This window comes from Jaculus jaculus, chromosome 11 (assembly GCF_020740685.1).
Source record: "Jaculus jaculus isolate mJacJac1 chromosome 11, mJacJac1.mat.Y.cur, whole genome shotgun sequence".
NCBI classification, from domain to species: Eukaryota; Metazoa; Chordata; class Mammalia; order Rodentia; family Dipodidae; genus Jaculus; species Jaculus jaculus.
In genome coordinates, this window is record NC_059112.1 from 86,253,653 (window position 1) to 86,270,451 (window position 16,799).

General features: G+C 33.7%; 1 protein-coding gene across 3 annotated transcripts in view; it reads left to right on the top strand.

Moving 5' to 3' along the window:
* The window catches only part of Naaladl2 (N-acetylated alpha-linked acidic dipeptidase like 2), a 1,016,062-nt gene that overhangs the window by 436,873 nt on the left and 562,390 nt on the right, over positions 1 to 16,799 (top strand). For all 3 annotated transcript variants that reach the window (XM_045130167.1, XM_045130166.1, XM_004652077.2), the window contains one exon: positions 6,976 to 7,095. In XM_045130167.1, coding sequence (XP_044986102.1) covers positions 6,976 to 7,095 — 120 coding nt within the window. The remainder of the gene's footprint in view (positions 1 to 6,975; positions 7,096 to 16,799) is intronic.

Genomic DNA, 16,799 nt, shown 5'->3' on the forward strand with positions numbered 1-16,799 from the left:
ATTCAACCAATACAAGATTTAAACAGGGCAAACATCAAACTCTGTAGCTTCAAGTCCAACAACTCTAAGCAGTGACAAGTCTCCACAATGGCAGGTGAAAACGACGGCATGAGTAGAGAGGGTGGACATTGCCTCCTGACTAACATCAGGTGAAAAACAGGAACAGGAGAGTGTGCCAAACACTGGCAGGGGACACTGAATATAATACCGATAACCTCACCCCCAACAATACACTCCCTCCAGGAGGCATTAACCCCAAAATTTCCATCACCTGGAAACCTAGTGTGGTGGTTTGATTCGGGTGTCCCCCATAAACTTAGGTGTTGTGAATGCTAGCTCCCCAGCTGATGGATATTTGGGAATTAATGCCTCCTGGAAGGAGTGTACTGTTGGGGGCGGGCTTATGGGCTTTATAGCCAGTTTCCCCATGCCAGTGTTTGGCACACCCTCCTGTTGCTGTGGTCCATCTTATGTTGGCCAGGGGGTGATGTCCACCCTCTGCTCATGCCATCGTTTTTCCCTGCCATAGTGAAGCTTCCCCTTGAGCCTTTAAGCCAAAATAAATCTCTTTTTTCCAAGAAACTACTCTTGGTTGGGTGATTTCTACCAGCAATGTGAACCAGACTGCAATACCTAGCATGCAGAATACCCAAGTTTAAGGGGGACACCTGAATCAAGCAACCAGGCACACATTATAAAAAAATGAAGTGATTTTATTTAATGCTTACTGCCTTGGGTTTCTATAAACCTATTTTCTCTTATTTTATTTCCTGTTAGTTATATCTCCACATACTTCCTATTTACTCTTTAAAATATATATTTTTCAGTTTTTCACACAATTCTGTTTTTTTTTTTTTTTTTTTTTTTTTTTTTTTTGGTGTTTCGAGGTAGGGTCTCACTCTGGTCCAGGCTGACCTGGAATTAACTCTGTCATCTCAGGGTGGCCTTGAACTCATGGCGATCCTCCTACCTCTGCCTCCTGAGTGCTGGGATTAAAGGCGTGCGCCACCACGCCCAGCTCACACAATTCTGTTTTAATAGTAGAAATGACTAGAGGGACAGTTAGTTTCTCAATTCAATGTCACTGTTTTGAAAATGACCAAAATTGCAAATGAGTAGCCAAATAGACTCTAACATCTATTTTGCAAATGTTGGACAATTTTGACTCTTTTTGCTGCATGCTGTATGTATTTTTTTCCTTAAATAGTATAAAATCTTATAAATTTTCATTATTTTAACTTACTGAATTTGGGGACTGTAGGTTTGAACTGTGGAAATGGAATTCTGATTCTTCTTTCACCTTGGTTAAGTTTCTGTAAAATACTTTTAACTCAACTTTTTCATCCTTTAGATAATATGAACTGCATGATTGATTATAAAACTGAAGTCATTGTATAAATATACTAAACAATTACCTCACACTAATTTAAATAGCAGCTCTGTTTATCTATATATTTCTGCTACTAAAATCAGGCTACTATGAAGCATGACATTCAGTATATCACTGTAGCAAACTTTTATTTTCCAGCGTGCACACACACATGCACACGCACACACACACACGTAGTAAAGTGATAAAATCAATACTCTTTCTCTTTAATTACTTTTCTTTTTACAAAATAAGCCCCCTAAATAAATTGTACCTCATGTAAAAAGGTGAATTCAGTTGATGGCTACAACTTATAAGCTGTACAGTTATAAACAAGAATCTTTTCTGATGGGTTGTAAATCAATTTAAGTGGAATATTACTTAAGTTTATCTTAGGTTTGAAAGGTTTTAAATAGCTCTACTGTTTTTTTTTGTTTTTCTTTGTTTTGTTTTCTGGATTCTATCTACTTGTTCTTTCTTAGATGGAAAATGCTTTTGAGCAGTTTAATTAGTGATATCAGCCACAGACCTGGGAAGAAACAGTGATTTTTATGTTACACTACATATTAAACCCATAATTGAATGTACATGAATGAAATTGAAAGGATACTTATACTGTAGGATTTTGCAGGATTGTTTTGTTCCTTTATTTCATATTATGTATTCAACTTAGGGCCTTGTACTTGTTCTTGATAGGGCTTTGATTTTATAAGTTTTTGTTTGTTTGTTTGTTGTTTGAGAGAAAGAGGCAGAGAGAGGGAGAGAGAAAATGGGCACACCATGGCCTCCAGCCACTGCAAATTAACTCCAGATGCATATGCGCCCTTGTGCATCTAGCTTACATGGGTCCTGAGAAATCAAACCAGGGTCCTTTGGCTTTGCATGCAAATGACTTAACCACTAAGCCATCTCTCCAGCCCTGATTTTTACAATTTCTTGATAAATATAAGGCATTTAAGATGAAGATTAAAAAGCTAGATTTCATAAGAGTACTAAGTTCCAAAAATGAAAATTTGCTTATTGGAGAATTGCATTTTGTGAATATATGGTATTCTGTTACCCAAACTGCTTGGTTTTATCATTTCCAAATTTGAGTAGCAAATTACTGTTTAAGTCAAGGCCTGATTTTTACACATCCTATACATTATGGATCACACTGAGGGAAGTAAGTAGACTGATGGCTTGAAAATGCCAAGTCTGAAAAAATTTAAAAGAATAATCTTTTCAAAAACATACACTGATTTTGTTCCCTCGAAATGGATTTGAAAAAAGAATACCTCTTGAGTGCCACAGGAGGAAAGCCCAGGCCACCAGCAGATGGATGGCCCCACAGCCACACCTTTGACTTAGTTACTTCCCATGATTTTTCATTCCTGTTGTTTGTCTGGCTGGAGTTATTGATCATTCTACTTTTCTTTTAGATTACTCTCCAGTTGCTTCTGCGTGTGGGGGTTCTGGTAGTTACCTTCTTGCCAGGAGAAAATGTCAGATCAGAAGCAGCTTAGAGGAGGAAAGGATTCATTTTGGATCACAGTTTCAAAGGGAAGTGTCATGATGGCAGAGAAAAGCAGACTGAGCAAAGGCTGGACATCAACTCTGTAACAGTGGTGGAAAACAGGAGCAAGAGAGTGAGACAAACTAACACTGGCAAGCGAGGGGCTAAGAAATCTCAGGGTCCACCCCCCAACAGCACATCTTCCAAGACACCACCTCCAAAATTGCCATCAGCAGGGTATCAAACATTCAAAACACAAGAATATATGGGGGGACATCTGATTTGAACTACCACAAATGTCTTGCTATTTCTATACAGGGAGGAATGTGACTTTCACAACCTGTGTTCCTGGATGTGTTTTGTGATGCTATTAGAATGTTTATTATTGGTGATGCCAAGAGAAAGAGGTGTTTTGAATTTGTAGGATCTCCAATTTCAAACCACTACTTGGATTGATCATGGAGATGGCTGTTTTGCCTTTCTAATCTCTTGCTATCCCAAGGGCTACAGTAAATAAAGAAAGGGCTGAGATTTGAGTTTAACAAACCTTAACATTACAATGCTTCATAATAAAAATTGATTTCTATTAGCAAGTCATTGATAAACAATGTTTCTATCTAAATGATTTATTTATTTTAACATTTTAAGGCATCTTTAGTAAACATGAATATTTGCTTTCAAATTTCCATGGTTTTTATTTAATAATGAATGTGATTCATAATGCTTATATTACAAAACATGGAGTCACTAAAGTGTAGAATGTCACTGTACTGTTTCAGTTTTTAATTATTGTCAGTTTTCTCATTGCTGATTCCTTCAACTCATAGGTTTTACCAAAAACAGAAAGTAATTGTATTTTAACATTAATTTTTAAAGTGTTCCAATCTTCCTTTCAGTTGTTTCTATGTAGACAACTTCTTCTCATATCAAACTACTATAATGTTTTCCTGTCTCCATTGGATAATATGTTTTTTCTTCATCTATGCTATTGTATTAAGTTCCTTCTTTCCTCATTAAAATATTAGAGTAAGCTATGATATAATCTCCACCATTTGGACATAAATTAAGTGTAGTGCTCCTAACAGTGGATTAAATGATTTTCTAGTATAATAGAAGAAATGTAATAAGAAGAGACTCACTGTAGCAATGAGAATATGTGGAAAGAAATGGCTTGACATTTTATCATATCATGGTATATTGATTTGTGCCTCAGAAAAATTCAATATGCTTTCTTGCAGCTGTGATCTTCAGTGTGTTTAAAGTTAAATAGGAAAGACTTTCAGAAAAGACCTGGCTAAGAGCAACCTTGGAAGGTTATAAATACATTTTTATTTTCGCTTATCAAACCATCAGAACACTGAGATTACTGTAATTATTGACTTTTAATGCACAGCCTCTAAGTGCATTGGCCCAGATAGACTTATCTGTGTTGAGGAATACTGTGAGGAAAAAATATAATTCTTGCACACTAAAATACTTTGATATACTGACATATGCTTTATATGAGGTGATTGAAGAACTATCCATTTGAAATTGCCATTGCTGGTTCAAGTTATCAATACTTTCCTCTCTTGCAAATATTTTTTTCCTTCTCAGAGTTGGTATTTTAGTAATTTCCATAGCTTTCTGATTGTTGTAAAAACATAATGTCACAGTTTGGCCTTTTTTCTCTAAAAGTAGAAAGATTATTTCTCAACTTCTCAATGTGGAAAACATGCTCATCAATACAACTAAATGAGTAATTTCTCTGTTTTAGAAGCTACCACTAAATCACAAATGCTTAGTATATATCTTACAAATGTGATATGAAAAATATGATTTCTCTAATTTTGTAATGCAGTCATTAATATTATGTGATCATTTATTTAATCAGGCATTTAAAACCATCTATTGACAGTTATTTATATGGTAATGCCACCAACAAACTCAAATTTGTATTAAAGGTACTGATTTAATCACATTTTAATACAAAAAAAAACTTACAATGAAAATTTATTCTGACAGAGGTGTACTTAACAATTAGGCTTCTTGGCAATTCAACTTGAAAGTATAGCTTAACTTTTCAGAGATATTCTATAAGCTATAGTTATTTCAGTTCCAAGCCCTATGAGGCAACAGTGGATGACATCACTAGGGGAAAGAATGAATGATGGACTCTTCAACAAGGACATTTCCTGTAGTGGAAACAGAATCCATGAAATGTACACGTACAAAAGCACACATGCCTGCACACTAAGGAACATGCTCATCCAGGGAGGACCATGATATATGTAAAAACACATCAGACTAGTGTTGGAAGTAGAAAGAGCTCATATATAATTTGGCACCATAGGAATAGAATTCCTCAGGTAAGGACCATTTGAAATTGACCTTTCTGTACTAGTGGATTGCAAGTGCCATTGAATGTGATGGCTAAGAACATGGATCACGCTAGAAATGTCTTCTTCTCCACAAATTTGATTTATGTGTCTATTATTGGTATTCATATGTTCTTACTGAGGCAGAATTATTTCCATAAATGAATCTTTTTTTGTCTTTCTTTTCTTTTTCTTTTTCAATGTAGTGTCTTAGTCTAGCCCAGATTGTCATAGAATTTATCTCAGGCTGGCCTCAAACTCAAAGCAATCCTCCTTACTCAGCCTCCCCAAGTTCTGGGATTAAAGGTGTTGGCTGGGCTGGAGAGATGGTTTAGCGGTTAAGTGCTTGCCTGTGAAGCCTAAGGACCTGGGTTCAAGGCTCGATTCTCCAGGAATCATGTTCGCCAGATGCACAGGGGGTGCATGCATCTGGAGTTCATTTGCATTGGTGGAAGCCCTGGTGCACCCATTCTCTCTCTCTCTCTCTCTCTCTCTCTCTCTCTCTCTCTCTCTCTCTCTCTCTGCCTCTTTCTCTCTCTGTCACTCGCAAATAAATAAATAAAATGAACAAAAAAATAATTAAGGGTGTGGGCCATCATGGCAACATCAAACGAATCTTTCAGATAACCCCTTATATAAACCTAGTTGAGGTTTGTTAGGTCCAGCTAAGATGGCGGAAAGTTAGAGGTCTGTACACTCCAATTCTCTGATGTAGCTCCTTCATCAACTTGCCCATAGGGGAATGTACATTGAACCAATCCATTTTATGTTTAATAGAAACACTGGATTCCATTGTAGTTATTATTATAATAATAGATAATATAAGTCAAATAAGTCATCTTGCCTGCTTAGAAATTATTTGATGGGCTCTGAAATTAATAACTTTTCAATAGGAAAATAGTAACCATACTAGAGAAGTTCTTCTGTTAGAGTCTCCACAAAGTCAAGAACATTGACAAGAACAAAAAGGGACATTTGCAAGGGAGCAATATTTATGGGAACTAGCTCACTGTTGGTAGGTATTGGTTAGAATTCTGGTATCAGGGGTTATTTGGGAATCCAGTTCCGTACCTTTGTTTGCACAGCTTTTATGCTCTGTCACTCAATGAACTATCATTCACAGAGGTTGTGTGGACAATACGAGAAGCTGGGCTCAATTATTATCTGTGTAGAAATTTTTTTACACTAAATGTTGTTAATGAATAATTGAAACCTTGCATGCTTAGCATTGGTATGATGCCCATTGAAATCCTTCCTCTAGTACTTTAAAAAATGACTCAATCTTCAGAGACATGAGCAGTAAACTCAACTTCGTGGTTCAATAGAGAAATATATCAAATTTTTAACTTACCGAAGGAAGAAAAAAGTGGACCAGAAATGGCTGGCATTTTCCTCAAGTAGTCAGAAATACCTTGAAACCCTGATAAAAATTTTTAAAAAAGAAACTATGAATTGTCATGATTAGAGCAGGATAAGAGGTAAAATCTTTGGAACACTTAAATCACAGTGAATATAAGATGGGTGTGGTGGTGCACACCTTAATAAGTAATGTGTGTAATAAGTAAGTAGGAGGATCATAGTGAGTTCAAGGCCAGCCTGAGACTACATAGTAATTCCAGGTCAGCCTGGCCTAGAGGAAGACCCTACTTTGAAGAAGAAAAAAATCACAATAAATAATTTTCTCATATTAATTGGGATACTGGCATCATTCTTACTTCAGGTTAAAGGATTCATTGTATTGTCTTCTCTTTCAGGCTGAAGTCATTGATGTGAGTTATGGAACAGCAGATGATTTAAAAAGGATAACAAGAATGAAAAATGTAACAAACCAAATTGCACTCCTGAAACTAGGAAAATTACCACTACTTTATAAGGTTAGTTCTAAAGCTATCATTTGGGGGTAAGGTGAATGCCTTTCATTGTTTTGTTTGAGTTAGGCGTCTTTTTGATTATGTACTGGGGGTGGGGGAGAAGGAGGGATGAAAAGAGAGAGAGAGAGAGAGAGAGAGAGAGAGAGAGAGAGAGAGAGAGAGGGAAATGCTGATCCCAAAATAGAATAGAACCTTAATTAAAAGAAACTTACGCTCTTGGTTTTAAGACAAAATACATCAAAAGCCAAGCATTGGTAATTTGTGGTATCTTAATAATTTGTATATTCTCTGCATAATATTCTGTATCTAAAATAATAAACTCAAGAAACACAATGTACTTTCCTCAAAGCACATTTGAAACTTCTAATCCACTATAAAACCTGGCTAATCAACACGTGTATTACATTAGAATCTAGCTAATTTATTCTCCCCCATGATTGATTTTGTTAACTGTATAACTTCCCACTTACTAACTGTTCTCAGGAATTTAATTAAAATGTAACAGGCCAAGGAGAAGTAAAAATTGGATTTATTTTATTTAAATAGAACTTTATTAACTCTCATCCTAGATATGCATTTACATAATTAAGACAGCTCAATGAGCCACCACAATACGCAGCCAATGCCATAATTCTGATTTCTTTGTTCTTATAAAGATAGCAAGAGTAGTTATACCAGTGGAAGTCTGTCATTCTGAAGATAAACTATATTTTCCTTTATCCATTTTTATTCTTTTGCTAATTCCAAGGCCAACGTTTTGCTGCAGAAATCTGGTGACAAAATCAATTAAGAAAGAAGAGAACAACATATACCTATTTTATTTTTCAGCATATTTCAAGGATATTCTTTGTTTTTTTTTTTATCAGTATTAGATAGTGAATAGCTAGCTGGAATTATAACATAGTTTTAGAGGTAAGATATGCAATATTACTTTTTATTGGCTAAATATTCAATGGACATTAAGTTAGTTAAAACAATCGCATTTTGATCCAGAAGTTTCTGCATAGTCAATATTCTATATACATAGTCATTATCACAAATATGGCAACATACTGTAGATTGTATATAAATTCCGTTTAGTATTAAAATTATTTACCTTTATAGAAATGACTATGCAATAATTAATATAATAATTAAAATAATATTCAATTTCATATAAAATCCTCATAAGTTAGACAGATAAGTTATAAGTAGAACATTTGTACAATAATAATAATAAGATTAATAATTATATTGTTATTGCCTGGAATGGTATCATTATTAATAATATGGATAAACATTTTTCTAAGCAGATTTTAGCACACTGATGTTTATAATAGCCTTGATTGAGGAAGGGCATTTGTTATCTTCAATTTAAAATGAACCAGTAAATAAAATCAAATAAGTAATTGGCTTGATAACTAATTGCCAGTGTGTGTGTGTTTGTGTGTGTGTGTGTGTGTGTGTGTGTGTGTGTGTGTGTGTGTGATATCGCTGGATCTCTCTGCTAATAAATAAATAAATAAGGTAATACTAAAAGTAGACCCCTCTGTTCAAAAGCAGAAGAGTGACAGAGGTGGTCTTCTCATACATATGCACATGACACATGCAACCACACACATATACACACAAGGACACTCCACATATTCACACACACACTACACACACCATAGAGGTATAATTAACATTTTATTAATGTTTATTTATTTGAATGAGAGGGAGTTTATTCTTTTAAATGTCATGCCGATTCAGATTGCAGGAATTCTTTGGCACTAGAACTGATGAACACATGTTTTCATAGTAAAGAAAACGGAAGTCCGGCTTACGCATCCTTCACCTTCATAACACAGTGATCTGTAAACTAGTTTCATCTGCCCCACAGATGGGTTCTAGGGCTGGTCTTCAAAAGAGAGGAATATGAAGTGAGGAATAAGATTGATCGGAAAATTGCAGAGGCACGGCTGAACGATGTGTACATCACAACTGTTCATCATTGTTCTGAAAGAACAGTTTGTCTGGGGATGAGCAGCTGCGCAGGCACAGAGACAAGTTAATCTTGCCTTATCTGTTGCTCAAAAGGAACTGGGGAAAAGATGGATGCACTTGAGATAGGGAGGGCTGAGAGCAAGCTTAACTGTGGTAGTAAATTACTCCTGAAGATGAGTAGAAAAATAACCACCATCTCAAGAGGAGATTTCACATTAGTCTTATTGCAAAAACTGTACATGGGTTAATCTCAAAGGAGAAAATGGTAGGAAATCTCCTCCACTGCTCAAAAGACTCTGAAATACACAATGCCGTTAGAGCATCGCTGGGTCAGAGCATAAATCTAAAGAACATTCTAGCATTGGGTTTGTTTATTTTTATTTCTATTGCATTTTATTTTTTATTTTATTGAGGTAAAATGTATGTGCATATGGCAAATTGGTCGTGTTTCCATGGGATCAAAATCTCATGTTCCATCTTCTCTGCCCCCATGCCACTGCAGCTCTTCCCATTATTTATAACCGCTGCGGGGTCAGTCTCTGTGAGGGAAACAACTGTGGGGCCAATCTCTGTGAGGGAAACAATTTGTGCTCCTTTATTTAAACATAAAGCTAGGAGGACAGGCTTTAGGTACACTTAATGATGCTTTCATTGCCATTTATGAGAACAGGTTTTTTAATCCTTTAAAGTCCTTTAAGCTTTGGCCAAGATATACTAAGATTTGTCACTGTAGACTCAGATTTCTTCAGTGAAAATATGTGATCTAGCAATGGCAGCTTGGTGGCCCGCACAAACCCCACATTGCTAAAATGTACCCCAGTTTGGAATTTGTTTTATAAAAGAAAATAAAGTATTATTCTTATTCCCTCATTTAGAAAAATCAATGGTAAAGCAAAGTATCTTCCCTGATAAGTGAAAATCAATTTATTCTCAGTAAAAAGTGAAGTCTGCACTGTTATCTAGGTCCTTACCACAAAAGAGCCTAACAGAGTCAATTTTATATGCACTGAAATTATAAATAGCTATGCCATTTGTGCAGAGTGAAATTGTGTTTAAATTTACTAATGCTATTTCTGCTTTTATAAATGGAATGATGCACATATACCTAGAATTATGTCATAAGGTGAGTTAGTAAAAATATTAATTTTGTCATTATCCTAATATACGTTTTCATTTTATAATAACTCTTTTAGAGACCAAGGCAGTAATATGATTTTTTTCTTTCCTAGAAATATACCATTTTCTATCAATCCATCTAATAAATACTGCATTATAATATTGATAGAAAGAATTAAAAAAAAACCCTTTTTCACTCTGAGCTTTGAAATCCATTTATTGTTTTATGTTGCTCAGTTCACCACAACTTTCGCCCAGAAATACTATTTAAACAGAAGAGCTTTTAAGAAGACCCTGGAGGTTAGTGACAAGCAGGAAGCATCTTTAGTGTTTTTATGCTTTCAAGTGGGTCGAATGTTTTTATACATATAAAAGAGGAATAGTGTTTAAAAACTTATGTTACTCAAATTTTATACTTGACTTAATCTATAAATTTAAAACACTGAATCTGACTATTAGGGAGAAAATAAGTATAGAAATTGGTGACATGCAACCATCAATCAAATAAGTGACAACAGAAAAATCATTAATAACTATTCTAGTTCAGGTATCTAATGTCTATGCTGAAAATCAGGCCACTGTGAAAACCAAGTTCTATGGCAGGTATGCATGCCTGTCATTTTTGTGAACTGTACTTAAGTTTCATTTATTAGTTTGTCCTATAAACTATTGTTTCCATGCTGCGATATTTATCCACAAAGATATCACTGCTTTAAAATCGATTTGGTAGAAAGTGATGTTTAGAGTACTATATGTGGTAGACATTCAGAAGTGATAGAACTGAAATTCGAACTTTCCTTTCCACAAATTAAAACATGAATGCATTTATTTAGTAAGTATCAAAATAGATGGTAACTAATAACAAATGTCAGCAGAAAGTTATTACTTTTTGATTCTAAGCCACCCCTGCTGTGTATGGTATATGAAAATGAGCACACCATAAGGGAGGCTGGGAGAGAAAAGACACCATTGCTGTTGGAACTTTGACCTCATGGGGAAACAAGGCAGCACTGCTTTGCAGCCTCCTTGGAATATTTCAGGTGAAAAGTATGTTTATTCAGCATCAATGGTGATATTTAGATAGGATTCTGTACATTGAGGCAAACTTTCTTCCTCTTATCTTCAAATAATTTTGTTGGCATTTTATGAACAAAAACAAAGGGCGAACATTGCCAAGCTTTTGGGGAAGGCTGTACTTGCTCACTGAATAATTTAATGACTCACTTCATACCCAACTCTCAGAAGTAATTACAAAAGACCAATGTTTCCCTACTTTGTAATTATAGAACTGTTCCATTTGTCACAGAAAACGTGGTCAACAGTAGAACAAATGATCAGAAAACAGTAGTTTAATGTATTTTAAGGTGTTTTGTATCACAATATTTTAGTCTTCCACTCATTGAAGTTACTTTTCTAAATGACTTGGTTCAAATAACATTACAATATCTACAAAAGATATTTTGGTTGAAATAAACTCCAATCTCAAGTATAATGAAAAGTTTGGGACTGCAATACTCTGCCACCTAACAAAGAAGTGAATTTCGAGCAAAATTATGTAATTTTTAAAATTCTATTCCTAATAATAAAGTGGTTCTCATGGCTTAAGACCAAGTGAAAGTGTGTCTACAAATTTAAATTTGTCATGAATTAACTACATCATTTAGAAGTCATGACTCTATTTTACGTTCAAGATAACTGAATTTAATTATATTTTTGTTTTTTAATTAATTATTTTTTTCTTAATTAGTTTTGTACTCAGTGAATACAGTCAAGTTGGTACCATTGTTAGTCTCATCCAAGTCCTACCCCCTTCCTCTGGCCCTTCCTTGTTGAGTTCTATGGGTCGTGCATTGTGGAGTTAGCCCACAGTTGTGGGTAAGATAAATGTCTCTGCATATCATGACCCAACATGCGGCTCTGACATTCTTTCCACCCCCTCTTCCACAAAATTTCCCTGAGCCATGTTGGGTTCGCTTTTGGTCTGCTTCAGTGATAGGTGTTGGGAGCCTCTGTGTCTCTGGATGAATTAGCTACATCATTTAGAAATCATGCCTCTAATTTACATTCAAGATAATTGAACTTAATTGTGTTTTTGAATCAGTTAAAATTGTGAAATTATAATAAGTGACATCATGTGTTGAAATAATTATTTTTTGCATATGTTAGTGGAATAAAGCTAATACAACTCCCATGTATTCATATAAGCTGAGCATACTAAAAGATACTATTTGTCCCAACTAAATGTTGTAATATAAGTAGAGAAATAGATGTTTAAAGCATGATATTACTGCCTGGGCATGTTGGCACATGCTTTAATCCTAGCATGTGGGAGGCAGAAGTAAGAGGTTTGCTGTGAGTTCAAGGCCAGCCTGGGACTACAGTATGAGTTCTGAGGCAGCCTGCACTAGAGACACTGCTTTGAACAAAATAAAAACAAAAGTATACTACTGGACTTTTAATGAAAGGCAAGTGCAAACTTTGACCTAACAAAGTAGCAAATGCTTTAGTTTTTAATTCGTACACAGTTATTTTTATGTACAGACCTTTTATTAAAGTGGCAGAATGACATTAAGAAAATTCTACTTTAGGATTACAAGTATTTTAAATTTATAAGAGACTATTATCTGCTTTTTATATAAAATAAATGTATTTTGAAATTTGATGGATCACTTATTATAAGAATATTATTAATTTCTACTTGTACATTTATTATTGATCATTATTAAAATATTACACGTACAGCTTCACCACAGAACCTAGTGCTTATATGTTAAATGATAAGATAATATTTAACTGAAGTCAAATACTTTTAACAATTATTTTACTTTTTCTTATTCCATTTGCTGAATGGTTATCATTTTTGTTGCCAAAATATTGCTATTTTCTCAATGTTATAAAGCTTTCTGGGTGTGACTTATTTTAATTTTATTTAGAAATGATCATAATGTTGATTTTCCAGTTCAATATTTCCTTATATGTTTGCATTAAAATAACTTAAGACTCACTTTGGTATGAAACATACTTCCCTTCATTTATGTGTTTATAATAAAGAATGGTGATATAACAAAAATTAAATAAAAATAAAAACCCCAGCATCAGAGTTCAAGTATGCATTGTATATCAAATTGTATTCAATATATATGACTCTAAGTATTCTGTGCTTTTTCTAATTCTTGCTAAAATAAATTCCATCATCATTATCTTCACTAATTTATTAATAAAAATAGTGATGGGATGCCATACAGCAATTTTGACTTTTCTAATGTATTACAATAAAATAATGGGGGCAGAGATAAAATATATCTTGAAGGATACCACCATTGAACATTTAGTATTTACTTTTGAAAAAAAAGTACATCTCTCTAAAATTGGTGTAAATACAATAAAACTATACAATGATATGTATCCAAAATTCAATTTATGCCCTATGTTTGCTACAAATTATGATGTGATAAGCTGTGACCATCTACTTATAAAGACATAAAATATTCCCAATTTGACTTTGAAATCAATATATTCTTAGCATAGTAATATTTTAATTAATAACCATTAATATTATGACCCTCCTAAATTTTAATTATATTGTAACTAAAATTTTTAAAATGCTATGTTTATATGAAAAGTATTTCTTGGTCCAAGGATATTATGGCTAAGAGTAAAGTTTTTGATGTTTTAGTAATTAATATTTGAAAAAAACCCTTATGTCAAAAAGCTATATTTTATCCACTAGGTTTACATTTATTAGTATTATTATATACATACCTTTTAGTTGATGCATGTTTTCTAATACTGTAATTTATATTGTACCTTTTAATCTCATTTAGTTTACAAATTATTTGTGGATTTTCTTAAATTGAAATAAATCCACAATTATTTTAGTATTATACACATCTAATTTCTGTAGTTTACATTTCAAAGTACACAACACTGGTAGTTCTAATCCTCCTTGGAATAGTTAAATGTTTTAAACAATTTTATATGAAAAAAATTAAAGTTTCTGTACTCTAAACATATATATTACAAAAGGGCAGACAATTAACACTAACATTCTCAATCACATAAAATTTATAGGAAATTTTCCAAAAAATGCTCATTTTTCAATTTTTATTATAATTTTCTTTTTGTTTTAGTCTAAATTACTTTCAAGAAAGAATAGGTCTGCTTGTGCTTTATAAATATCTAATTCTGGGGCAGGAGAGATGGCATAGCAGTTAAGTCGCTTGCCTGCAAAGCCAAAGGACCTCGGTTCAATTCCCCAGGACCTATGTAAGCCAGATGCACAAGGTGGCATATGCATCTGGAGTTCATTTGCAGTAGCTGGAAGCCCTGGAGTGTCCATTCCCTCTCTCTGTTTCTCTCTCTCTCTCCCCCTTTCTCTCTCTCTCAGCCTCTTTCCCTCTATTAAATAAATAAAAATAAAATGTTTTAAAAAATAAATACCTAATTACAACTTTTCTACTAATTGAATTTTTCCATCATCCATGAAACAATAGGACCAATTGTGTCATGTATAATTTTTTTTTGCATACAATGCTTGATGGACAACAGTCAGTCTTGAAATAAACCAAAGTTATGGACAACTAGAGGATACATGGGTTATGGATGAATCACAGAACTTGTAGACTAGATTGATAAATCCTTTAGCTTTTTAAGGGTTTCAGTATATGGTTCACAATATCTTGGGTTGTTTATGGTCTGTATACTTGGGTAACAAATATCAAGGTAGAAAGCATTCATATTAAATTTGAATAAAAAAGTTTTGTTGTAAATAATATATCTCATATTGGAAACAATGTGAAATATGGCTGCAAACATTTTAAGTGATTATTGACAGATACAAAATACTTTCATGTTTTAAAAATGCTCTAATATGTCTTAAGAAATATGTAGTTCCTTAATATTTTTCTTGCTTTATAATTTGTAGTTTGTCATTGACTACAATGATATAAGCTACCTAAAAGATAAATATCATATCTAAAGAAGACATATACCACATTCTGGCCAACAAAGCCATTTATCCAATAAAAATCCTGCTCTTTACATAGCTAAAGTATATCTTGGTGAACCTCTTTTGTGATGCTAGGTTTATGAGTCTTGTAATATTTACATAAATGGATAAACATATTTTCCCTATGGTTTGGCAAAAATAAATAGATCATTATAATCCTGATAGTGTTCCAAGTCAAGAAGAATGCTTGATGGCATTATGTACAGGCTGATAGAACTAAAGTTTGGAGGAAATGACTAGAAATATCTAAATGCCTCTTAATTCTAAATAAGTGCTCTTTACTTGTTCACTTGCATCAATTCTTTATTTGTATTTATCATAAACATTCTATCTCCCATCCTAGTACTACACAATCTGATTGGCCATAATGGGTTTGAATGTCAACCTTACTGTTGAAGTAATGAGTCAGAACTCTCTCTAAGACTTTATTTTTTTATTGTAAAACCAGTGACAATAGTGTTGTGTTCACATTAGTCCTGAGGGAAGACTGGAAAAATATTTATTATCATTGCATATTTTAAGCATGTTACATGACAAATGACTGACATTTTGGAGATGTTTTTCAAAAACAGTTTGAAAAAAAAAAAAAAGAAAGAAACATTTGTGTAGACTGAAGCTTTCTTTCAAATACATTATCTCCGGCAGATACCCTCCATGTTCCAAATACCTTGGTAGGTGGGCTCTGTTCAGCAACAGCTCAGTCTTCACAGGTTGAGTTCTTAACTAATAGTATGCATTTGCATTTTGGGAGACCTCTGGCTGTCATTGTAAATCACACTTTTGATTCCCTTGGTTGTTAATTTATCTGTATTCATAAAGAAACATCTAAGATACTTTTTCTCACATATTATTAGCAGTGGCATGACTATATTCACTATCTTTATAACTAAATAGAGAAGTTTCAGGTGATTTTCAAATGCTTCAGAATGAGAAACATTAAAAAAAAAGATGAAGAAATGCTAAAAACTTAAAACAGGCAAAAATAGAGGATTAGTTTGTGAGTGCTTATTACATACTTTTATTTCTATTGAACACTTTAAAAAATAAATAAAACTAGACTAATTGAGCGGGAAAATACCATGACCGGTGTCCTCCACAGATGCCTGAAACACTTAGCAGTAAGTCCATTTTGCACCAGAGGTTACTGAAAGTTTTATGCATTTGGACTTGATTTCTCAAATATGTGGAGAGCTGTTCAGTCATCTGGTTTTACTCAATAAGGCATACTAATCAGAAGATTTGGGCTTTTCAAGTTAGCTGTCCACAATCTAACTTTACTAAAGGGGTAAAAAGTATTACTTTATAGTCTCCCTGCAAGGAATGGTCACATCAGCCAGTGAGCTGGAAATGGTCATCACAGATTAAATCACAAATTGATTTTTTTATCAGATTATTGGCATCCAAGAAGACAGTCTCAAGCCCCTAAACAAAGAATGCTGAATGTGAAATAGTGATATTTTTTCCATACTAGAGTGTCTGGTGTAATCACATAGCCCTTGTATATCTGTGACAATTTATTGTTAAAAGTTCTCATTAACTTTTTCAGAAAAGTGATGCTTAAATCTTATCTTCAATGAGAAGAATTTGTAACTTGACAGGGTTTATGAATGTTTCATAA